This window comes from Odocoileus virginianus, chromosome 14 (genome assembly GCF_023699985.2).
Source record: "Odocoileus virginianus isolate 20LAN1187 ecotype Illinois chromosome 14, Ovbor_1.2, whole genome shotgun sequence".
Classification (NCBI taxonomy): domain Eukaryota; kingdom Metazoa; phylum Chordata; class Mammalia; order Artiodactyla; family Cervidae; genus Odocoileus; species Odocoileus virginianus.
This window is the reverse complement of record NC_069687.1, coordinates 29,308,104-29,334,360: the sequence shown is the minus strand read 5'-3', so window position 1 is coordinate 29,334,360 and position 26,257 is coordinate 29,308,104. Positions and strand designations below refer to the sequence as shown.

General features: G+C 39.0%; 1 protein-coding gene across 2 annotated transcripts; it reads right to left on the bottom strand.

Moving 5' to 3' along the window:
- Positions 1-461: 461 nt before the first annotated feature.
- TARS1 (threonyl-tRNA synthetase 1) lies at positions 462-23,420 on the bottom strand. 2 transcript variants are annotated; one of them, XM_020911748.2, is made up of 19 exons: positions 23,078-23,420; positions 19,282-19,362; positions 17,285-17,475; positions 12,922-13,045; positions 11,524-11,645; positions 10,849-10,966; positions 10,534-10,598; positions 10,368-10,446; positions 9,473-9,619; positions 8,815-8,913; positions 7,422-7,588; positions 6,134-6,296; positions 5,894-6,031; positions 5,457-5,534; positions 5,242-5,342; positions 5,044-5,148; positions 3,225-3,297; positions 1,443-1,557; positions 462-1,004 (listed from the first exon to the last, which is right to left on the bottom strand). In XM_020911748.2, exons 1-19 carry the CDS (start codon positions 23,096-23,098, stop codon positions 856-858), a joined length of 2,136 nt encoding a protein of 711 aa, XP_020767407.2. In that variant the 5' UTR covers positions 23,099-23,420; the 3' UTR covers positions 462-855. The 2 variants fall into 2 exon arrangements, with proteins under 2 accessions (XP_020767407.2, XP_070332658.1); XM_070476557.1 differs by lacking the exon at positions 23,078-23,420 and adding an exon at positions 18,468-18,621 and having other exon boundaries at positions 19,282-19,363.
- Positions 23,421-26,257: the final 2,837 nt, after the last annotated feature.

Here is a 26,257-nt window from a genome sequence, read left to right as displayed (position 1 = left end):
GAGGATGGGATGGTTGGATGGCATCACTGACTCAATGGACATGAGTTTGGGTAAACTCCGGGAGTTGGTGATGGACAAGGAGGCCTGGTGTGCTGCAGTTCATGGGGTCACAAAGAGTCGGTCACTACTGAGCAACTGAACTGAAACTGAAATAGGTATCTATATCCCTGACTCACCGTTCTTAAAAATGTATGCAAATCTACTCGAAAATAGCTTCATGGTTGGTTTTAAAAGGTTTGTGTCTCCAAAACAGCTACAAGTGACATTCCTACAAGATGTCATCCTATGGCTGAGCAGCAGGCCCCTGGTTCATACCGCAGTTTGAGAACAGCATACACTATCGGCTTGACCTCTCCATCCAACTTACATCATCTGTATTACAAAACATGAAAGATAAATATTGGATCACGTGATTTGTTCCGGGTAGGTGTATATGGACATGAAGGACAGAGCAGTTGAACTTATGTGAACAGAAGTTTTTATTTTTATATCATAATCCAATTCTGATCTTTTCCATTGATCAAATCTGAAAAAACTTACATTTTAGCTGTATTACATTTACAAAAACATTCTTCCACATTACATTAGCACATTCCTCATGCTTTTATTCCAGTGTTCAGAAGTTTAATGAATAAAATCATGTTATTGAGTCACTTTTAATTACCTTCTTCAAATACATCTAAAGTCTAAATAGTCTAATGGCTAAATTAAAAAACATTGATCTGCAGTAATCTCCGAAGGCTCTGCCAAATTATTCCAAGGTCTGTATAAGCTGATATTTTCCATCGTACAAAGTTCACGGGAGGCCAACCTGCTCACCCTTTTCTACTGAGCCAAGCCGGGCAAAGTTCTTCCTTAAAACTCTTCCTCTGCCTGTTTGCTGCGGGAGTGCTTGAGCTGCTGGAGCCGCGCGATGGTTTCAGAGGTCGTACGTTCTCCATGCACCTTATTGTCTCTGGTGCGGATGTTGACAGTACCGCTGGTTTTCTCTTTTTCACCAACAACTAAACCAAAACCCACAAAGCTTTTGTTAGGTGAAAAGATTCCTACTGAATATTCGAACAGAAATCTACTCTGTAGCTTCTGATTCACTAAAATGTACAAGTGACCAAATCTACTCATGAAAAAATAAAACCCAACCCACCATTCTACAATGACTAGAACTGCTTGCTGTGCTTACTACCAAGTCACTTAATCCAGCCAACTTAATAAAAAATTCACCAGACAAAAAGGAGGAGGTGAAGGGGAGAAGATTTTTAGACTTGAATTTTTCAAGTTTTCAAACCAAAATGTTCCTTTGTTGTATCAACAGAACAAACATACAGTTTGAGATCAGGACTGGAAAGAACTACTCATGATCACAATTCCCTTAAGCCTACATCTCCGAGTTTCAAGTTTTCCTAAGGTTTGGCAGGCTGTCTTTGGTAAATCTCCTTTCTTACCTAGGATGAAGTTATATTGTGCTAACTGTGCATTTCTGATCTTCTTGTTTAATGTACAGCCTGGATCCAGATCAATGTCCACCATGAATTTAGCATCATGGAATTGTTGCCGTACCTATTTAAACAGCGAGAATTCTTCAGATCTCAAGGAGAATTATATTTTGATCTTAAATAATTTTATTTAACAAACAATTTGAACAATTACACAAACATTAAAAAGGAATGTTAGTAAATATACTGAAGCACCTATTATCGTGATGTGGAACTACAAAACAACATATTGAGAGATAAACTGTGAATTAAATAAACTAGGTTAAATTTTCCATCTATCTGACAACCAATTACCATTCAATAAGACAGAATGATATGAACGGGCCATTTTTATTTCACTAATAGGTTTAGTGATCATTAATGATCATTACTGATCATTAACCAATGAACCTCCTGGGACTTTATAAGTATGCAAAAGTCAAAAAGGTTCTTACTTAGTTTATTACAGTGCCAGGATAAGACTACACTCTCAACTGTAACCTATTTTAAAGTACAAGGCACTAGTGCTTTTTTCCTTAACGTGAGACCTGTGCACACGTTAGTTATTCTGCTACTGGGTAAGAAGCCTGGTAATTGCAGGCTGTTTAATACCTGTGGTCTCTAGTCATTAGTTATTAATAGCAGTGCCCTCCTCCCACTACTCAGTATAATCAAAAATCCACCTCTTATATAATTTGAAATGCCACTCCATCCCCACATAGAGAAAGTCAGTGTTACAGTTGAAAAGTGAGTTAACGAAAACTGACCTTTTTTCTACTGTGTGAGCTCTCATAATGCATATACAATAAAGTAAAATCCATTAACCATGGAAAGCATAACTGATTCTTATCATTTCTAACTAAACTACTGTGTGAGGTAATAGGAATACAGTATATCTTGAATAGTCTGCCTATCAGTAGGTTTTTTTTTTTAATGTTTCTTTATTAAAAGGCAGTTGAGACTGGAGTGCAATTTATTCTGATCTGAATGCAGGCTGGGGTTTTTTTTTTTGGCTGCACACTGTAGTCTGTGATCTTAGTGCCCCAATCAGGGACTGAACCCGTGCTCCCTTCAATGGAAGCATGGGGTCTTAACCACTGGACTGCCAGGGAAGTCCAACATGGTGGTTTTGATGTTAAAATGTTATTCATTGATATTTAGATTTTTGTCTAGCCAATTTATTACTTTCAGCTTGCAATTATGAAACAATGCTTTCTATTAATAACTCAACTTTTCATAATTTGAGATTCCTTAGCATGGAATTGTTGCTGTATAACAGAATAGACTGTTCTAATCTTTAAGGTGTGAAGTATGAATGGATATTCATACATCTGTTAGTAAGGTGGCTTTTTGGTAGGGAGGGCAAAGATTGCTCTGTCATACCATCAACTTGAAAAAACGTTTCCAATTAACGAAATGTGCCTTAGAAACAATGCAGAACTACTCTGAGTCAAATAGCAGTTTACACTACATTATGCATTTGAATTTACATGTCACACTACTTGCTAACATTAAAAACTAAAACATACAAGTGTATAAAACTTTACAAATTAAGTCTACTTACCACAGAACCACATAAAAAATATTAAAGTGGTAATATGATCTACTTAGGCTTACCAAAGACTGAAAATGTAAACACTTCTCTATATCACAAGCAGCTTGACTTACAAAGCACAGATATAATTTATGAGATCTGAAAAGTTGAACAACAGCTATTAAATTTAAAGAAAGTCATACTTAAGGATTGATTACCTTTTGGGCATATTCATCACACGTTGGTCCCACTGGAACTACCATTACCTGACGAGGGGACAGCCAGAAGGGCCTTCAGAAGAAATAAAAAAATATTTAATGTGAATTTGGGAACTTTCTTCAACAAGGATAGCACATTTCTTAGTCTACTGTTCAGTACCTTTTCCTGAAACATGCAAGGACCACTTCCAAAAACCTGGCTTTTTTTCAATGTCCAATAAGGACTGAAGGACGATTCAGGAACAGAAAAAGGGGGAAATCTGTAACTAAGACTTGTCTTGCTAAGCAGCAAGAGAGCAAAGCAGATAGAGCTGGGACCATGCCCCATAATTCAACACAGCAGCTAACAGCAAACACCACACACCTGCTGCTGGAGGGCTTAACACGCTGATAAAGAAAAGTACTTAATGATTCAAGTTATTTTACCCCAAAGGTTATTTTACTCAAGTGTTATTATATCACTTATTCTTCATGTAGGGACAGAAACTGTGCCTCAGTTTATTCAAGATCCATTTTGCAGGACTCAACAGATTGAAACTGTTAGTAACTGGTGACAGTACTTGGTAAAAGTGAGTGTGTTTTCACTGCTTATAAAAAGGTGAGCCCATCTGTAGTTCTCCTTTCAGGGATTTCAGGCACCCAATCGCCACCCGCTGCAGACTCAAGCCAGTGCTGCTCCTGGTCCCGCCTCTATGTTCAAGTTATTTTGCTATAATTAGGGGAGTAATCGCTACTGTTAGGCTGGAGTAAGCCCCAAATTGCTTCCCTCATGGCTCAGCTGGTAAAGAATCCACCTGCAATGTGGGAGGATTCGATCCCTGGGTTGGGAGATCCTGGAGAAGGGAAAGGCTATGCACTCCAGTATTCTGGCCTGGAGAATTCCATGGACTGTATAGTCCATGGGGTCGCAAAGAGTCAGACATGACTGAGCGACTTTCATTTTCACTTTCAAGCACCAAATTCTACCCCAGTTGTGGGCTGTTCCCCACCTACTACAGGTTTGGCAGAGCATCCGCTGAGGATGCCCCTATTCTCGAGATTGTGCAGAGAATACTGCCCATATTTGTTTTGATTTTGTGAAATATAACTGTAAAGAAATAAGCTCATTTCATTTATATGTATGACATCCCTGACCCCTAAAATGTCTGAACTAATCAAATTACAAACAAAACTGAAGTGACTGCAATGCAGTAATAATGCAGGCTGTACAAAATGGGTGTTTCGTAACCATTTCCTGTTTTGAACTGTCTTCCCAAAATGGGGGCCCAGACAAAGGTGCTGAGAAAATAAAATGCAGCTCATGTGCTTATTATCTTGCCGGCAGAAACAAATGTTTCTAGAAATAAGATACAAAAATATTAATTTGTTTGGACTCTGTACTTTCAATCAAAAAAAAAAAAAACTTGGCTAAAGGGTCCAAAATGCTTATTTATTATCATCACAACACTGAACAAGGCATTGCTGAAGGCCTACTTTTGTTTACTCAAACAAAAATCAAAGTTTTATAAGTTTCCAAAGTTACTTAGAAAGCAATCAAAACAATAAGCTTCTTACTGATTAATAACTCCTAATTAGAAAGCATTTATATAACACTCGAACCAATCAACTGCTAAAAATAATTACAAACATTCTTATAGCTAAAAAGTTTGGGTTTAGACTGTAATTCCTTACTTTTTAGTAAACACTTGTCATTAATTAGAAGTTACCAACTAGAATCATTCTCCCTTTCCACCACAGAACTAAACTGGACAGCAGACATTTCTAACAGTTAATTTACACAGTCTGGACAAAAACACAAGGAAATAATAACAAACATTACCATTTGCCGCCATAGTTTTCAGTGAGGATAGCAATCATTCTTTCCACTGACCCCAAGATGGCTCTATGGATAATGACTGGCCTTTTCTTATCATCACCATCATGGCTAGAAAGAAAAAAATTGTCTTCCTTTATTTTGTATATATGTTCCTTTATATCCTTACGGAAGAATATTCAGAGCAGACACTTAGAAACTCACCTTACAAAAGTAAGATTAAATCTAATGGGCAACTGAAAATCCAACTGTATTGTGGCACACTGGTGGTACCGCCCAATAGCGTCTTTAATCTGGATGTCAATCTAAGATGCAAAGATTGGGTTCTATTAGGGGTGAATTTTTAAAAACTTTAAAGTAATCTCTTCTTCACCTGAACAGAAAAGACATACTACTCTTAATTAGACTTTGGTACTGACCTTTGGACCATAGAAAGCTCCATCTCCAGGATTTAATTCCCACTTTTCACCAAACTCATTCAGACTGTTCTCAAGTTGCTAAGGATAAAACAAAATGATTTAAATTTTTGTTCAAATGCAACTTCTTCCATCCTAATTTGAGACTAAAAATATTATAACTACTTTCATCGGTTACTATTCTTTGCTTTACAATTTTGTCCACCTAGACATACTCATACACAAACCCCTTTAAAGGTTACAGCTTGATGACTAAAAAAACACACTCAACCATGTCTAAAATACAAAATCACAGAGGAAAAAACTGGCTTACACAAGTCTAGAACCATTTCCACTTTTCTTTCACTTTTATCCATTTAAAGAAGCTTGGCTTTCTCACGTTATGGCTCAAGCCAATTTCACTCAAGTAATATTGAAGCATGCTGAAAACCACCACTTACTTTCTCAGCTTGAGTCCATACTTCAATATCTCCAAGGAATTTTTCTGGGCGAGTAGACAGGTTCAGTTTAAAAGAAAATCCAAATATGCTATATACTGTACGCAGAAAATCCAAACAACCTTTTATTTCATCCTCAATCTTTACAAAAAAAGAAAAAGGGAGGGGGGGCACAATGGTAATTTAATTTTCCTCGATTTTCTTGACATGTCTTTCAAGGTGTTTCACCCCAGAGTCTCATACCTGCTCGATAGCACAGAATATATGGGCATCATCTTGTTGGAACCTTCGGACCCGAGTGAGTCCTGTGAGTGCTCCTGACAGCTCGTTCCTATGAAGCACCCCAAAATCAGCAACTCGCAGAGGCAACTCTCGCCAGGATCTTGGCCGATGATCAAACATGAGGCTAAAGAAGAGAGCAAAGTAAATTCCACTGACATTTAATTTCACAAGAACACAACTGCCTCTCTGAAACTGCTAAGAAAGGCTGTCAAATACTGGATCTAGCTGTTCATACATCAGAAGTCTGGGCTTCTCTAAGCACTTGCATGAATAAAGGAGCAAATAAATTATAATACAACCATTCATAACCAAGCCAGAATAAAAAATATATTTCCATTAAGCCTGAAGTCCTATCCTTGTGCTCTTTGAGGATGGCCTTTAAGGCTCATATTGTAAAGAAAATTTTAGCTACATAAACAGTGGAAACGAAAGTCTGTACTTTCTGTTGTGCTATGCAAGTCACTTCAGTCGTGTCCAACTCTTCGCTACCCTATGGACATAGCCTGCCAGGCTCTTCTGTCCGTGGGACCGGCAAGAATACTGGACTGGGTTGCCATTCCCTTCTCCAGAAGATCTTCCCAATCTGGGGATTGAACCTGCATCTCTTATACCTACCTGCATTGGCAGGCAGGAGCTTTACCACTAGTGCCTCCTGTACTTTCTTACTGCTCCCTCAAGTGCTTTAGTTCCCAGTTAGTCTGAAGGCACTTCAGAAACTTTGAAGAACCTGGGAAGACTAAGAATGAACCTGAACTTGGCTCCCTGACCTACAAGTCAGGGCCCACGTGGAGACTCCTCTGTCTCATGCCCTCTGTCCTTGAGGCCTGGCTGCTGGGACTGGCCACCTGCAGCCAGCCCCACCCAGCTCTCCCTGGTCTGCCTTACGCTGCTCCTCACCCAGCTTCCAAGGATACAGAGGGAGCTGCCTCAAGGAAAGGAGGATTTTCCAAGGATGTCAATTCATCAGCAGGAGGTTCTGATACATGTATCTTAAAAAAAAAAAAAAAAAAAAGTCTCCCCTGTTCTGTGTTCTGCCTGTTCACTGATGCTGCCCCAGTGCCACTCTTGAATGTGTACAGATCTGAGGATCTAGCTGGACACAGAAGACATTACACCACTTGCACTGATGATGTATTTAAATACTCTTCTGATTACATCATTTTTTTAAAAAATAATACTTCCAAAGGAGGAAAAACAATCTAGGACGGACGGCTAGAAAATCTGAGAGAAACTCAAAACTGCTGAATACCAGTGTCCTGGGCAGTTCATGGGTTTCAGAGCAAACAGTTCCTTTTCCACTTCAAAGGAGAACATGTTCTCGCTGTAGTGCTGCCAGTGGCCCGAGGTCACCCAGAGCCGGCTATTGTAGATGTTCGGGGTGACCACCTCCTGGAATCCTCGTTTCCTATATTCACTCTGTTAGGAAACAGACATAATGCATGTGTAGGGAATACATGCTTACACATCAGGTGCAAGGAACAATTTCACGAGCCATTTTATACTATCTAGTAAAGTTCAAGATTCACATCTTAAAATCTCGAAGCTCCGCCGGGAGGCATTCACCAAAGAGGAAGCCCCTGCAGAGGTACAAGAGGAGGGTACCCCAGCACAACTGGTCACACGGGAGAAAGGGAAATGACGTCAGTGTGCCCAGTAAGGAAATGGGCACACTGCGGAAGTTATACAGTGTGTTAATACTGAACAGGTGAAAATAAACTGGATGTGTACTTATCTGAAATGAAAATCACAGGGCAGACTAATACACAGCAAGACTTCATGCATGTAACTTTGAAGCATACAAACACCTAATTTAGATACATATTTATACGGTAGATGTAAAAATAACATGGACAAAAAGGATTCATCCATGCTAACTTTACAATAGTACACAGTTTCTTCTAGGAAAGGAAGGAAGTAGATCAGAAAGGAGTCTCAAAAGAGAGTTTCTCCCTCCTTAGCATGTATGTATTACTCGGTTGTTTAGTTGCTAAGTAGTGTGTGACTCTTTAGCCCCAAGGACGACAGCCTGCCAGGCTGCTCTGTCCATGCGGCTTCCTAGGCAAGAATACTGGAGTAGGTTGCCCTTTCCTTCTCCAGAGGACCCTCCTGACCCAGGGATCAAACCCATGTCTTCTGCATTGGCAGGAGGATTCTTTACCCCTGAGCCACCAGGGAAGCCCATGTATTACGCTACCTCAGTAAAAAATCTGAAGCAAATATAGCCCCGTTTGGATGTGTTTTAATTAGGAGACGAGTACAGAGATACTGGTGGTGTTATTCTCTATAAACGTACGGTTGTCACAGTTTACAAAGAAAAAAGTAATGTAAAGATTAGCTTGTTTTTCAAAGAAAATACAAATCAACAGTCAGAAAGCCACAGATCTCCCGCATAAGAGATTACGGGCCCCATTTCAAGCTCACCAGCTTGTCTCATGCATATATACCCACCTATATGGACAAGACCATGTATTAGGAGGAAAGAATTTTTTATACATTTTATGAGACCTAATACATCCATTTTCATTTATTCTTTAAAATGTTTCTTCTCAAAGACAAGGCTATCTTTCCCTCTGGCAGACCTTATCTCATAAAAATCAACTTATGTCTTAAATCTACAGAAGAAAAGAATGAATATGGCTTACCCTGATGAATTCAATAAGTGTGTTATAAATGTAGGCTCCCTTGGGCAGGAAAAAGCAACTCCCAGGGCTGAGTTCATGGAAGAAGTAGAGTTCTTGGTCCTGGGTATACAAAAGCAAAAGGAAGTTTATACGTATATATATGGATCATTCCCAGCACAGAGTGAACACACTTGCAGAAATGAGTATTTTTTTTTTTACCAAACTTAACTTCCAGTTTAGAAAACATCCAGGGGTAGAGGAATAAAGCAAAGGACACCACAGAATCCACTGGTGATGCTCTGTGTCATCTTGGGCAACAGGCAGATAAACGTTCCTGGGACTTAAGTTTCCATGTCTTTCAAGTCAATCAGCAAGAGCAGGGAATTGCAAAAGCATCTCCCAGCCCTACGAAATGCTGCTATACTTCTTTTACAGAAAAATGTAGGCCATCAACATGTGTTCTCAATAAAAGGAGTAGTTAAAATGAATTACTGCACAGTACTGAACACACTCTAGAAAGATAATGTGGATGATGAATAAGTAATTTACAGCTTTTCCAGGACAGTACAGTAAGTCCTTGAAAGCTACAGCACCTCTTCAGAATTAAATTCCCATTTCCTGATACAATTATATTTCAAATGAAAATCTGGTCTACACACACTATTCTTTTTAAACATACCCTTCCAATTTTCCTATGATCTCGGTTTTTAGCTTCCTCTTGGAACTTCTCCCATTCTTTCAGCATCTTAGGATCTGGAAATGAAATGCCATAAATTCTCTGTAGAGTCTCCATATCTGACTTGCCTTCCCAGTAGGTGGAGGAATTCTGAAAAAAAGGAATAACCAAGAGATAACGTTCAAACTCTTAATATCTCATTTAAGAGTTACATGTTATTTCTCAGTTACATTATAAGTCAAATTCGTATTTAGCCCTTATTTCAAGAAAAATGGCACAAAAAGCGAACATGTAGTATACAAGCATCTCCCAGTTGCTGAGGTCTGTCTAGAGTGGTTGTACTCACTCCACAGCATGAAGCTAGTTGCTTAATCCTCTCAAAATTGCCCAGTTCTCAATACAAACTGACATCACAACTCCACAAACAAAACTGACTTTAGCAGCACCTTTCTTTCACAACAAGATTCGGCAAAAATGGAAAATCAGCTAACCAACCAACAACAACAAAAAATCTTATTGGCCTGATTAGTTTGGTTAAAAAAGAACAACTTGGATAATTACCACCTTAGACATACAAAAGTCAAAAGCGTGCACCCTATAGTGAGTCGGTCTCAAAGCTTGACTGTGTGATTTTGTAAGTTCCCCAAATCTCCACCACCATGTGCTCTGGTGATGGGTGGTGAGTCTCTCAGTCACTGCTTGAGAGAATTTGTTTAAAAAAAAAAAATGGCTACAGACAGACAGTGTCCACAGTCAGCAGACAGCACAAGAAAAAAATCCACCCTTACACATGCAAGAGAAACATGGCTGAAAAGAGAAATGAATGCAAGTTTAAATAAACATACATCTTTAGTAGACAAGTATGTCTATATAGAGCCTCCAAAGTTATACTGCTTACTTTGTGTATTTTCAAAGTCTTGATTTTGCCAGTGTGTCTGACATGAGGACCCCGGCAGAGATCTATCAACGGACCACACCTGAAGATTAAAAAAAAAAAGGAATTTTAACAAAGACTTAAAATGACATACACAATAGTAGTATTTAACAACATTTGATATTCTCACCTATAGACTGTGGTAGTTGGAGTATTCACTTTTTCATTCAAAATCCTGCATTTGAACTTGTTGTACTGAAAATAGAAAAAATTATTTTAAAAAATAACCACTCTTCAATTTTTACTTCTAAATACTGTAGCTAAAATACAATGTGAAGTATGTCTAATCATTGTATGACTATAAATGTCATACATGTTTTAAAAACATTTGTTAAATTTTTCTAAAGAACAGGATAGGCATCGACTTAGTATGCTAAGCCCAATGTACTTTAAGTAATGTTAATGAGTGAAACAGAAGTAGAGGCCATGCTACAGTTCAATTTACCTTAAACATTTCCAGTAAAGTTTCCTTCTTAACTTCTAATCTTTCAAAAGCTTGCTTTTCTTTAATGATTTTCTTACATAAAGTCTCCAAAGAAGAGAAATCATTGCTGGACACACCCCTGAAGAATAAAATAGAATTAATCTCTTTCTATCCCATTCTACTCATACCACAGCTTGGGGGAACATGTCTTTAGAATACATCAAAGGTTTTTATTTAATATAGAATAACAGACCCCTGCATTATATTAAGAATTTTAGACCCCAGCATCATATATTAAGAATTTTAGACCCTTGTATCATATATTAAGAATTTTAAAGTAGACATTTTTTTTATAAATTATCTTTATATTTTCAGTGACTTCGAGCTTGCTCTTCATAAAGACTATTCCCACATGTCCCACTAGGAAAGGAGAGGTTCAACCTTCATTTCATTTCCCGACATAAGGTTTAGGTCTATGATCTAAATCATCTTCGTTGATCTCTCAAGAGCTCTCAAGAAAGTCTTTACTACTTCATGAGTTACTACAACACTTCAAGTTTTCTTAGCAGGAATACTGGCTAACTATGAAGCAATAAGCTTTATATCATTTCTCCTTTATTGACAAATCTTTAAAAATAAAGTATGAACCCACAGTAGTGCAGATTTTATTTTTCTTTATCCAGTTACACAGCTTACCCATCCTCAAGGTACATGTCATAATAGAATCCGTTTTCTATCGGCGGTCCATAACACAAACATCCACCATAGACTCTTTCCATGGCTTCGCCCATTATGTGAGCACTCGAGTGCCAGTACACCTGCAAATTCAAAGAGAAATAAGGTGGCTTGAGTCTGGGAGTACAAGTTGTAAATTGTTTGTTTGTTTTGAAAGATACATAAAGTTTAGTATAGAATAAACTCAAGACAAGGAGATCTAAATTGATAAATCTACCAACTGCAATGTGATTCTACTCAGAGCCAAAAGGATTTAAAAGGATTCTAATTACTAAATTGTATTTGTATATTAGAAATTATCTGTTCAAACAAATTAAAATACAAATTAGCACCACTAATTAAATTGGATGGACTTTGTTCCCTGAAAACAACAGGTACCCACAACATGACTGTCCTATTAACTGCAATGGTCTAGGGTCTCTTGAGTCAATCCCACGGGCTATGCTCTGGCCTTTACTTGGCTGTGGAATATCACTTATGAGTTATACCTGATTTTTTTCTTATTCTGTTTAGTTGTTCAGTTGTGTCCAACTCTTTGCGACCCCATGGACTATAGCCCACCAGGCTCCTCTGTCCATGGGGATTATCCAGGCAAGAATACTGGAGTGGGTTGCCATGCCCTCCCCTCTAGGGGATGTTCCTGACCAGGGATCCAACGCAGGTCTCCCACAATGCAGGTGGATTTTTTACCATCTGAGCTACCATGGAAGCCCTTTTTTCTTTTTGACCCCAAACAACATACAACTAGAGCCTATAATACAATTTAAAACCAAGAACAAACACATGGACCTTGAAATCAAAATAAAAAGTAATAAGTAAATTTAAATTCTCATAAAAAACTTCCAGAGTACATTTGGAAACCGTTGATTCATGTAAGCAAATCACCGTCACTAAAACAAAATATTTTATTTCTTCTTATATAGTATTCCACCCTGGAGAAATAAGGGGAAAACTCTGCTGTCAAATGCAGACTGATTTTTATAGTGCTTTCAGCATTTTAAGGTAAGAAAGATATGAAAATCAATTTTCCAAAAGGAACAGAAATTTAAATCATATTCAAATTTAATAAAAAGATACATCTTAAGTGTTGACTAATAGTGTAGAGAACAATTTTTACTTGCTTAATCAATTTCTAATAAAATTCTGAGCACTTTCCCCTCACTGAAGTATCTTGAGTAAGAATAAATTTGAATTAAGTGCACTTCTTAATTTTATAAAAACAAACACTTTTATTCTGTTTCCTACATGAAAGACAAAAATCAAGACTTCAAATATGACAATGAGACATCAACCAACTTTAACCACCTGTTGGCTTAAATAATAAGCCGGAATAGACTGTGAATCTGAATAAAAACTTACTGCTTGAGCTTCCTCATCCTCAAACTTGAGCAGCTCCAAGGTGCAATCTTCCTCCAGAGGACGGTCTAGGTCCCAGACGGCTTTATTCACCTTAGCAATGACAGTGTTGTCGGCCAGGCCTTGACTTAAAATATATACACACATGTATAAAAACACAAGACTCTATAAAAAAGAATCTTCTGTAGCACAACAGTTGATGTGAGAATCAAAATAAGAAACATTATATACAGGCATATCTTGTCTTTGCTACACCCTGTAGACACACACACACACACAATATGCATTTTCAGAACTGCATTTGCTTACTTTGTGCCTCTGTGTCACATTTTTTAAATTCTCACAATATTTCAAGCTTTTTCATTATGATGATACTTGTTGTTATGGTGATCTGTGATCTTCGATGTTAGTATTAAGATTGCTGTAGGTTCAGATGATGGTTGGCAATACAGTGTTTTTAAATTAGGGCATGTCCTGTTTTTTCAGACCAAACTATTGGACAGTTAATAGATCACAGTATAATGCAAACAACTTGTATATGCACTGTGAAACCAAAAAATTCACATGACTTGCTTTTCTGCGATGGTCTGGAACTGAACCTGTAGTGTCTCTGAGGTTTGACTGTGTATTATATGGTGATGTACATTTAACTTTCTGAAATAAAATTAAAAAGCAACAGAATTCAAGATAGTCCCCAAGAATATAACTAGAAGATTCTGAAAATTTCAAACACTATTATTTGACATCTAATGCTTCTTGTTTAAGCAAACACGGCAACTGTAACAAATAATAACAACTTCCAGTAGCTAACATTTTAATTTCTTAAAAATTAATTTTCCATAAAACCAAGCTATTTAAACTCCAAAGAAAAAAAGGGCGGGCGGGTGGGGGGGAGATAGGGCGGTTCTAAATAACTTCTCTGCTTTTCTTCTGTTTGAAATCTGTAACAGATCTTTCCTTTGAGAGGCAACACTAATCTCAGAATTCTGCAAATGCCTAAGATGATATTATTTACAACAAACATATATGTGAAATGAAATGCTATCTAATAAAACGTTTTATAATACGGATAAAAACGTCACCTAAATACATAGTACAAAGTACAAGTGATGAGGTGTCAGACCCCAGCAGGTACAGAAGTCACAGGAGCTCTGAGGAAGTGAAAGCAGCACAGATCAGAGGCGCCTGGACAGGCTTTAAACATAAAGTAACCAGGTGTCTAGTGGTTAAGAAGCCGCCTTCCTTCCAAAGCAAGGGACGCGCATTTGATCCCTGGTCGGGGAATGAAGATCCCACATGTTCTGGGCAACTAAGCCTTCACACCACAACTACTGAGCCTGCATGCTCTAGAGCCGGCAGATCACAAATAGAGAGAAACCCACACATCGCCATGAAGAGCCCATGTGCCATACCGAAAGATCCACATGCTGGAACAAAGGTCCATGATGCCAGAACAAAGACCCGATGCAGCCAAAAATAAACAAATATTAGAAAAAAATAAAGTACCCGGGGGCTGAAGGATCAGAAGATTTGGACAGGAAGAAAAGCAGAGGAGGAGGTACTCCAAGTGTGAGAACTGGCATGGATGCAAGCAGAGATATGTTAGGAAAGGTACAGGCAGCCGTGTGGCTCAGGCAGGATTGAGTACGGTTAGTCAGATTACAGATGCGAGCGTGCAGCTGGAGAAGCAACAGTCTATTCTCTATACTATACTATATCTATACTATAACCTGACAAAAGCAGGCAACACCCTACACCATGAAGCCTTCACACGGTGAGTCTTAAGTCTACCACCAGCAGGCTTGGACTAGCTGAACTTGCTGTGGGAGCTGGTTCACTCCTTGTTCTGTTTACGGGTTTACAACCTGTTTATATATCCTTCCCCGCCGAAGCATCAGAGCTGAAGAACAAACAGAAAACCCATTCCTACCCCATCTTCAGTGTTCCCACTGAATTTCCCATATATTATACCCAATGTTTCCTTTCCCCCTGAGATCAAAAGGATCAAATAAAAAAAAAAGTCTACATTCACAAAAGATACATGGATTTGTCAGAGGGAAATATATTTTATCATACTGGTGTAAAACACTTGTCAAAAGATTAAAGTACTGATGAACAGGTGATTAATATTCTCTGTATTCTTTGGAAAGAAAATAAGTTTCACCTTAGGATCCAAAAGGTACTCTGAGATGCTTACAATTTTGAAAATATAGATTATACATGAATAATACTGGCTCATTTCAATTTTTCAAAGAAGGGGTAAAATAATCTACAAAGTAAGATTTGGAACAAAATTTCAAAGAAAAACATTCTGAAGCAAATGGAGCAACCCCCCCTCCCTTTTTTCCTTTCATATATTTACTACAAATCACCTGAACCTTTAAATAGCCTGTTATTCACGCTATACATTTTCAAAGAACAAGAAGTTATTCCAGGCTTTTGTAAAAGTGTCATAAAACACTCACTTATATCAGTGACTTAATTCTAGGCCTAGAGTTCACCTGTCTTACATGGTTCAACTTAGAATTTTGATGTTTCCCCCAAAATATTTTCTGACTAGTTAGCCACAATGGAAGCATTAATTAAAAAGAAAGGGAAAATTATTTTCCAATTGGCCACTGGATAAAGTACAACATAATCTGAAGAATGTTGCAGTATGTAGAGAATGAGTTCCTGGAATGACAGGAGCCTGGATTTTAACAATGACACAGCTACCATCTTGTTGCACAACAACGGAGAAATCTCTTAAACAACCAACCTGTAAAATTCTCTCTCAAGTGAAAGGCTGAACTGATACTTATATCTTATATATATACGTATATCCATATATCCAGTTATATATGACCTCACATGGAAACTTGCTTAATATTCTTACCACCTTTGGAGTAAGGCAGAAGTACTTTAGGTAGAAATACTTGTCAAATTAATAGCAACATTCCATCCCCTTTGTAAGAAGGCCAGGGCATACTGAACACATGGCTCATGGGCCGAACTGCTCCTACTCCCACTAGCTGCATAGTGGGCTTACCAAAAACCAGCTGTATGTGATGGCTCCCAAATTTGTTTGTGCACTTGTTATTGTATCTCTTAGGTTCAACAATATGATAGCGATGATAATCATTTTTGACAATTCATATGATGATTTCAGTGGTTTCAGCTCAATATGTAATCATTATAAGTAAACAGAAACAGGTAAATAATACAACAAGGGAATTGCAATTCTGTGAAAACCAAGTTGAATGTTTGGGAAGGCTTGATACAGGCAAGTCACTTAAAAAAGAAGTTGTCAAGTCAGGTGTGGAGGAAACAACTACATAAAAATCTGCAAGGATTTGCACTCAGAAGGCTTCTCAAGTGTGTTAAGATAATGTAAAAGTTTAATTAGCACTCCACCCACCCCCAACCTTGGTATTATGGTCGTATTAGTCATTTTTTTTATGATCATAGTTTGCCAATATCGGGTAGAAAATATATGTATCAATTTATGTCAGGTGTGGATGAAACAATTGCATAAAAATCTAGAAGGATTTTGCACTCAGAAGGCTTCTCAAGTGTGTTAAGATAATGTAAAAGTTTAATTAGCACTCCACCCACCCCCAACCTTGGCATTATAGCCATATTAGTCATTTTTTTTTATGACCATAGTTTGCCAATACCTGGTAGAAAATAAATGTATCAATTTATGCCTTTCCAACTTTATCATTTTTTGATAAATTTACCAGCTATTCATCCCTATCATATCAAGAAAGCATTTACTTTATTACAAAGTATGCATCTAATTTTCACTTACCTGAAATAACTTTAACCCAGCCCAACAAAAGTTTTAACATTAGATTTACAAAAATAATAGTTTTTACGAGTCATGTTAGTTTTTTAACTTTCCCATTTGAGATGAGCTACTTTCATTTTTAATTTTAAAACTGAGAATTTTAGTAAAAATAGATGACGCAGTCTCTACTTGCTTATGTGACATTTTATGATCAAAGTAGAAGAAATATATGAGGATATGCAATCCACTCCAGTATTCTTGCCTGGAGAATCCCATGGACAAAGGAGCCTGGCAGGCTACAGCGTCCATAGGGTCACACAGAATTGGACACTACTGAGGCGACTTAGTATGCATGCATGCAGAAGATATATAATCTTTTGTAAAATAAGACCAAAGTCTTCAAGATATTAACTTTGAATCTTGACCACAAAGCTCTAAACTGCTTTGATTTTTTAAAAAACCCAAATAAAGTAAATTAAACAATAAAAGCATTGAACAGGAACATAACTGTTATGAGGATAAAACTTGGCAAGATTAAAAAAAAAAAAGTTTAGTTAGTTACAAACAACAAATGGTCAAGACAGGTATAGCTCATACCTAATTCCACAAGCAATTTGATATGGTGTAGTTTTCCAGGATTCTGCATCCACCTGTTTACCATCAGGCAGGGTGACTTTAATGGGCTTACTATCTTTTTCTGCCTTTTCTGCCAGAATGGAATCGTGTTCTGCTTTTAGCTTATTGTACATCTCAAGACGTGTGTTAATATATTCGGGCCAAGGATTCAACTGCAAAATAACAAATAAACAGTCAGTAACAAATAAACAGTCAGTATTCCTTTTCATATAGAAAAGCAAAAGAAATAATAATAAAAAGATTTATCTTTTTTTTTTTAAAGATCTATCTTATGTGAAGTAGTGCTTTGTTTTTTTCCCTCTTAAAAAATTTCCTTCTCATTTCAATCCAATTTTTTTGGGGCCTTTAATTTTTTTTTTTAATGGAAGAGTCTTGATCTCTTTATAACTCCCTCCTACCACAGTCCTTCCCTTTCTTTAGTTATTCAGGGGCTCCTAGGGGGCTTTTCATTAAATCATCACAGGGGTCCATAATCCTTGATAGGGAAGCACCAATAAATTAACTGAAAGCTCAGAGCCCATCATTCTATTAATACAATGCTGCTTACATTACCTGGTCCCACCTACTCAGAAGCATCAGTACGGTCCTACCCACCAACATAACCCTCTGGATCTTACTGCCGTTTACCTCCACATCCATTTGGCACTTCCTGATCAGAAGCACTTAGTGTTAAACTTAACTAATTCACCACTCATGGAGCAGATATTCTCTGTATCTGGCCCTGCAGAGGAGAAGAAAACCTACCCGCTGCCCTTAGAAGGGAACCAGACAAGTACATAAATGATGGGAGTATGGAGGAGGAGGAAAGGTCTTGGATACCTCACTGTACACTTTTTTCCAGACAGATCACTTAACATACATAATCAGTCACATCACACACACATTCTTGAATCAGAAAAGTCCTCGAATTATATCCCTCCTTTCCTATTTCCAGGCTAGTTCTCAAACCTTAACAGAAGAGCACGTTCGTATTGAAAGTATAAAAAAGAAATTAGGGAACATTATGCATTTTCTTACAAATTCTGAAATTCAGTCAACAATTCCCCCTACAGTTACAGTGGGATACAATGGGCAGAACATAACAGCAATGGTTATGCAGGGCTCTAAGCAACACTTAGTGGTGCTTGATCACCTACAAACTTACGTTTCAGTAAGTGGAAGTGCTTTAAGCTGAGCAATGCAACGTTTATAAAAAGAGCTCTTAAGTCAATTTACGGTGCTATAGGGTACTTCTTAAGAGCCTATTCCTTTCTTCTTCTGTCTTTTGGTCATTTTCTAAAGAGTCTCTAATAAAACAGCTGCAATGACAAAAGCAAAAAGTGAAGCCTAGTTCACAGCAGTTCAACTTCAAGAACAAAGAAGGAAGACGAGTGTCACCGCCTCCTGCAGCACCCAGGAACTAGGTGGATTCTGGGATGACTCCTGAGATGCCAGTTCCTTCCAGTGTCTGCCTGGTGAACCGAAAGCATTTTTGCTACACTTGTGAGGCCTCCAGGAGATTTGTCCTGGCTTAAAACCAGTCCCTAGTGGCAGGTCCAGGTGGAAAACAGTGTGAATGGGGTGAAGGAATGGGGCTTTCTTTGGTTTCTCTTGTACTCAATATAAGCTCAAACACCAAGTCTCTCAATGTCTCATTGAAGGAAATGGTCAGAGGGCTAGCACCCAATCTGGAAACTGAATAATTATCACAGTCCTCTGTTTACTAACGTTTGTTCTCTGGTTTTCACATCTAATCCCACAGATTATCTTACAATCATACTTCAGCTGTTTTTCTTTTTCAATAACAAGTAACCGCTAGTCTTTCTTTCCCTCTTAGACTTTCCTGGTTCTTCTCCCTGATTTTTCCATCTTGTGCCATCTTAAAATCCCATGAAAACCATAAGACTCTCACACAGGACGAGTCTAAGACAGTTTCCTGCCCGGTCAATCTCTGATGAGAGAGCCCTGAAAACATTTACCTCTGATCGACCTCCATCCCCTGATCCTTCTTTATTCTTCTTCTTGCTTCCTTCCTTTTGTTTCTCTTCACCAGCACCTACCTAAAGAAGCAAAAAAGACATGAAGGCTCTTTATTTTAATTTAATTTGACATCCATCCAAGCTACCCCTAGGAAAGTTTTGAGGATGTTATTTTAGCATCTGTTTTTTAAAAAAGTGGAAGTCTGATTTTGAAAGAGGAGGAAATTTCACCACTGCCAAAGACAAGTTAACAACTTACAATTAAGACAGGCCTTTAAAAAGCACAGAAGAGTTACTTGGTAATATCCAAGTCCTCAAATTTCATTCACTTTCCCTATTCTCATGATTCCTGCTTCAAGTTTAAAAGGACATATACTATATAACCACAAGAAGCATGCAATTTATTCAGTTTGTATTTTCAGGAAAAAAAAATACTAATGTAATATATACTGACCCATTCCACAAATACTACCCAGAGCCTCTGTGCTCACAGTATTTGTTTTAAAACCCTGCAGAAGAAGCAAACATAAGACTCAATCCCTATCATGTATAAACTTAATCTTTCCAGAGAAACTAAGGCATACAGGTGTGAGAAACTCCTAGAGGAGAAAAGAAAACAGCTGTAGCACCCTGATGTGATATCAGATGCGCTAGGACAACAGCAACCATTAGGGCTTTAAAAGACTTTACAGGATGGAGGTTTCAATGGCTGGATGTTGAGAATGGAGGACATTTCTTTGTTTTGTTTCTTTATTATTTTAAAACTTTCTATTTTGCATTGGGGTATAGCTGATTAACAATGTTGTGACAGTTTCAGGTGAATAGCAAGCGAAGGGACTCAGCCATACATATACATGTATGACAATGAAGGACATTTCTTTATTGCTGGAAACGAGACAGTGATAACGACTAAACCTCTTAGGAAATCTTGTCAGTGGAGACTGGAGAGGGCTCAGACAGAAGTGTTAAAAGTTACCATAAAGAATGTGGACTTCTTAGAATTCAGTTCAATTCCAGAAGTCACAGAAAGTTTTAAAGTAGGAAGCCCTGTGCAAGAAGACACCAATGGCAAGAACTAGTCTTAACCAGTGGTTCTCACCCAGAAGCAGTGCCCTGTTCAGTGAACGTTTGGCAATGTCTGGAAACCTTTTTGCTTGTCACAACTGGGGAGTACAATTGGCATAGACTGGGCAGAGGCCAGGGATGGTGCTAAGCATCCAACAAGGCACAGGACAGCTTCCCACAACAAAGAATTATCCAGTGTGTAGTGTCAAGAGCATTGAGGTTGAGAAATCCTGAACCACATTAAGGAATACTACAGGGAACGGCTACCCACTCTAGTGTTCTTGCCGGAGAGTCCCATGGACAGAGGAACCTGGTGGGCTATACAGTCCGTGTGATTGCAAAGAGTCGGACATGACTAGCAACCAACAGTACCACACTACTACAAAGAGTATCGTCTCAGAAATAAATGGCTTACCTCCCTGTCACTGCTCAGAGAGAAACATCCTAGAGCAAATTTCACCACATAAGTTTTACCATCTACAGAGTTCCTCCACAATCACCTCGGATTCTCACAGAAACACTGTGAGATGGCTATCATTATGCCCATTTTATGCATGATTAAATTAGAAGAAGTTAGATAATTTTTCTAGGTTCAGAAAACCTTAAGTGGTAGGAAGAAAAGACACCCACCCAGAAGCTGACAGTGGTCAACTCTAAGGGAGGAAGTGATCTTCAGCAGTGAAGGAGTGTTAGGGCAGAACTGGGGATGGGGGCGGGGGCACAACACTTTAGTTTTGTAAATGTTTTTGACCTTCGAACTCTTAAAAAACAGTTCAAGATATATTCCTACACCATAAAATGCACCCACAAAAAAAAAAAAGCATAATTCAATGGTTTTTCAGTATTTACAGTTGCCCAATTATCACCACAATCAATTTCATTATCTGCAAAGGAAATCCTGTACACATTAGCAGTTATTCCCTCCTCCCCCGTCTCCCCAGCACTTGGCAACAACTAGTATTTCTGTTTCTATAGCCGTGCCTATTCTGGGCATTGCATACAAATAGAATCATACAATAAAGTCATTTGTGACTGGCTTCTTTAAGCCAGTATATGATTTCAAGATCATCTACATTACGTGTATCAGTACTGCACTCCTTTTTACTGTCAAATAACATTTCATTATTTATCCATTTATCACTTATGGACATTTTGATTGTTCTTTTCAATTTCACAAAACTTATGACTTGCATCATTTAAAACACAAAATTGTAAAAATATTACTCCAAATTTCCTTTTAAGCTAACACATCCCCTTCTCTGGGATTCAGGACTTAATGAACTTTTAAGGTTCATCTACAGCCGACAGTTGAACAATGAATACACTGTTAAGTCCATTCTAGTCAAGTAAAGTACTGACAGGATTCTAAGATTACCTGCATGCCTTCACTATATGATTAATATTATATTAATTATAATATGATAGTGAATATTATGTGATATATATTATATAATATAATATACACTACATATACAAGTAATATATAATATGTAATAATAGAATATAATAGTGAACATTAATATTATTAATAACTAGCCAAGTATTCAGGTAAAAAGATGGATACAAAATTAATTGCAGGTTTATCTATGAAAAAATCAAAACGGAAAGAGAAGGACCCATTTCTGGTTTTCGGATTAAATGTTTTTGGTCACATGGATACTGCTAAATGAAAGCAGTAATGATAAAGGAGAGAACTAACATCAAGGCTTTTTTCTGTGTTCTACAACACCTCTCCATTTGACAAAAGAGGCTAGTGGCTCAAAAAGAGTAAGTAACTTTCTATTTGCATACAGCTAGTAAACAGGGTTTCCCTTAAAGAAACCGTCTGCAATGCGGGAGCTCTGGGTTCGATCCCTGGGTTGGGAAGATCCCCTAGAGGAGGGCAAGGCAAATTCCATGGACAGAGGAGCCTGGTGGGCTACAGTCCATAGGTCGCAAAGAGTCGGACACGACTGAGCGACTAAGCACAGCACAGTGAACAGTAGAGCCACGACACTAAAATGGGTCTCTCTGGAACCCTGAGGTCCACTTCCCCTTTCCTGTAACAACTGGAAACGTGACGGGGCAGCCGTTCTTTATTTCCAACGAAAACAGAAGATGGGCAAGTGTACATACTATATATTTACATAAAAGCGATCTGAACTTTCAACCCAAAAGTTGGCCCACAGAACAGGACTGGGAAGATGTTCCCAAGCATAGTATGCCCCTAAAGCGAAAAGTTCAGACGTGAAATGAGGAACGTTTGTCAATGTGATAAGGCAAGCCTCCAGCATCCGGCAACTGTGTAACTTCTCTAGAGTTTGCCAAGTGGGGTGGTCTCCACCGTTTACTATACACTTGGGCAGATATCGGTGACTTGGTTTTCCCTTACTGGGTCTTTTACCCGTACATGGTTTTAAAATTAAATGAGGCTCCGCAACATTCTTCCGGACTAAAGTGAGCGAAAGACGCTAGTCTAGATTCTAGTTCTGTCTCGGCTTCTAATCAGTTGTGTGGCTCTGATCAAGACACTCAGCGGCCTCATCTACAAAAAGAGGATGGACCCGGAGACGATCTGCAAGGCCCCGCCCTGCTCTATGAATCTGCGATTCCCCTCCAAAGGGGGCCCTGACTCGTCCCAGAGTTCGATCGCCCCCCGCCCCGGGTTCCTCCACCCCTCCCTCTCCCCACGTTGGGCAACACGGGTACCAGAGCCCCAGCGCGGCCTCCGGGATCCGCTCAGCCCACTCACCGGCTTCTCCTCGTCTCCCATTTTCGCTGAAGGGCCACTGGCCTGCTCCTCGGACACCCGCAAACCACCAAGAGAAAACTAAACCCCAGATCGACAGCCAGGAGGAAACGACAGCCGTCGCCAAGCAGAGGTGGGCAGCGCCTCGTGGTCCACAGATGATGCAATCGGAAGCGCCCAAACTCCGCCTACTCCAACCTGATGGGAGAGCAGGCAGCTAATCGACAACCCGGAATGGCGGGCCCTCCTTTCTCTAAACCAATGGAAAAGCGTCTTTGGCGATACCCCTTCTAGAAAATCAGGCAGCAGCGGGGCGGGAGAGGAAACTACGGAACCTGCACTCACTCCTGGCGAGTTATAGGGTCATCTCCGGGGCCCAGAAGTCCGCAATGCGCGTGCGCCTTTTTCCGGGCTGACTGCGCCTATTACTCCAGGGCCCTTTCGGCCGCCGTAGCAAGCAAGACGCGCTAAGTCTGAGCTTCCGGGAAGTTTCCGGTTACCGGTTCCTGGCCCAGGGTCAGACCCTGCAGTAGTGGCCAGAGTTCCTTGATGCTTTGGGCTACCTGACCTTCCGTGACTGCTGAGTTCTGCGGACTTTTCCCGGCTCTCAAGTCTATGGCGGTGAACCAACCGAGGCCCTCGTCTTGCAATCCAGAGTTCCCAAGACCTAAGCCTTGTCGATCCGGGGACGAGCGCCTTTCCTCGGACATTCGTTATTATTACACGCTACCTCCAGTCTATTGCATCAGGGAACTCTTCCACAGAGACTATGAAAATGCAACGAAACTTTGCTTAAGGAAATAACCACGCCGACTCCGCGGATTCTCCCTCACAGAGGTCTCAGTGTTTGGAATCGAATGACTCTACTTTCATTTATTTTATCAATCAATTTAAAACAGTCGCTGTTTTGAAATCAGAAGCATAATGAGCTTGTTTACAGTTTATGTACTCCACCAAGTTTCATGGATTATATTTTCTAAACATCAGTCCTCGACAACTTGCCTCCTTCAGGGTCATCCTTTCATGAAGCTCAGTCAATAGCCTCCTAACCCGATTTCTTGGGCTCATTTTTTTTTTCACATGCCAGCAGTCTATTTCTCAGTGAATTTCCTTTTATTATCTTTCCACAAGGGAGAATAGTCTTTTTTAAAAAATAGAAATAAAATCATGGCAACCTCTAGCTTAAAACTCTCAAGTGGCTTTCAGTGTAAAGAAAGTCATGGTTTTGAAGGCCTCTGACTGCCCAACTTGTTCACTACACTGAGCTGCAACCTTAATGACATTTTTATTTCTCGTGTCTGCCTATTGAGGCTATTCTCACCTCTGCCTGCCCCACATACTTTTTGCCTATTTAGCAACTACTTATTAGATCTCAGAAATTGTTTTCTTTGAGGGAGAATTTCTTGACCACTCTTACTGGGATGGGGTGAGTCTCCCTGTTACATATTCTGGTAGCTTTCTGTAGCGCTCTTTATAGCACAATTGTAAAACCACTTCAGTTCTACCATTAAAAAAGTTATTTTCTCAGGTTGAAAACATCACAGAAGCACAACTTGCGTATTTTTGCCAGCATTTAGCAGATAAAAGCCTGACACACAGTTGATGTTCAATACATGTTGAGGGAATTAATGAGTGTTGAGACAATCCTTGCTTGAAAAACTGCCTCTTAATCTGGATTGTGAAAGAAAGAAGCCCAAGCAGCCTCTATACTAATAAGATTGAGAAGAAGGTCTATAATTAGAGTAGATTATTAGTAGTACTTGGCGGATGTTCTCTTTCAGAAGTTCCAGGAGTCAGACACAATTTTATAGGCTTAAGTAAATCAATCTGACTTCCCATATTTAAATCACAATGAGAATCAGTGAGATCTAGTCTTTGCTTCTAATGCAAAACAATTTAATTGTGCTCATTAGCAGTGTTTTCCTGAATTATACCTAAATTTTAAATGAGACTGATGAAGACCAAGAAAGATCAAGATACTGAATTTGCTAGAGGCAGAACAGTGTTAATCATTCAGTCGTGTCTGACTCTGTGACCCCATGGACTGCAGCCTGCCAGGCTCCTCGGTCCAATGGATTTTCCAGGCAAAAATACTGGAGTGGGTTGCCATTTCCTTCTCCAAGGGGTCTTCCTGATCCAGGGATGGAACCTGGGTCTCCTGCACTTCAGGCAGATTCTTTACCCTCTGAGCCACCAGAGGCAGAATAAGATTGGCTAAAAATTACAGTGTTCTTACTGTGGTGAAACTTGTTCTCATTTAACCTCAGAACCAATGCTGGCCTAAGAATGGTAAAAAGAAAAAGCAAAAGGCTTTTCTGAAGGGTTCAATGTGGTGCAGGAATGTAGAAGCTGCTGCAAAAAAAAAAAAAATTAGTTGCTGGCTGTATCCTGATGGCACAGTGCCCTCTGGTGTTAGGAAAGGGGTACTTTCATCACATGCACATTGAGAGCTAAGCAAAGATGGGAGCTTCCAGCAGATCTCGGTCCATGCTGTTATGCAACTTTTTTGTATTTACCATCCACACAAAAATGTTGACTGACAACCAGTATTATGCTTAGTACCCTACATACTTTCTAAGATAGTGATTTCCAACAGCTCGGCATTGTGAAGTGAAACAAAATTATTTAAGAGCTATGCTACAAAAAAATGTTACAAATAATGGAAGATTGCACGTAATCAACTTTTTAGAAATATGAATTAGAGAAGATTCAAGATGATCTATAATAATTTCTTATTCACTCATGTAAGAACATTAGAGGGAAAAAAAAGGAAGTACAAAGGGTGTATAACAATGGAAGAAAGTTCTGCTTTGGTGTTGGTACATCTTAGAAAAAACATTCAGTTGGAACATAACCAGGTAAGAATAATCTGATTACAGTGAGAATGAGGAGGGGTGGTCTTTGGTTACAAAGAGACTCATTTTGTGATTTTAACTAATAGGGAATTTATCCCTAAGCTACATGAAGTAGAAAGGGAAATGGGAATCTCATCTGTGAGGCCAGGCCACAGGGATTGTAGGAAAATTGACAATTGAGCCTCATGGGAGGCTGCAAAGACTGCAGCTTGATGAGTAATCAGAATCTGAGGTATCTGTTGTAACAGGAAGCTGTGACTTTGAACTCTAGTAGGAGGCTTCCCTGGTGGCTCAGTTGGTAAAGAATCTGCCTGCAGTGCAGGAGATG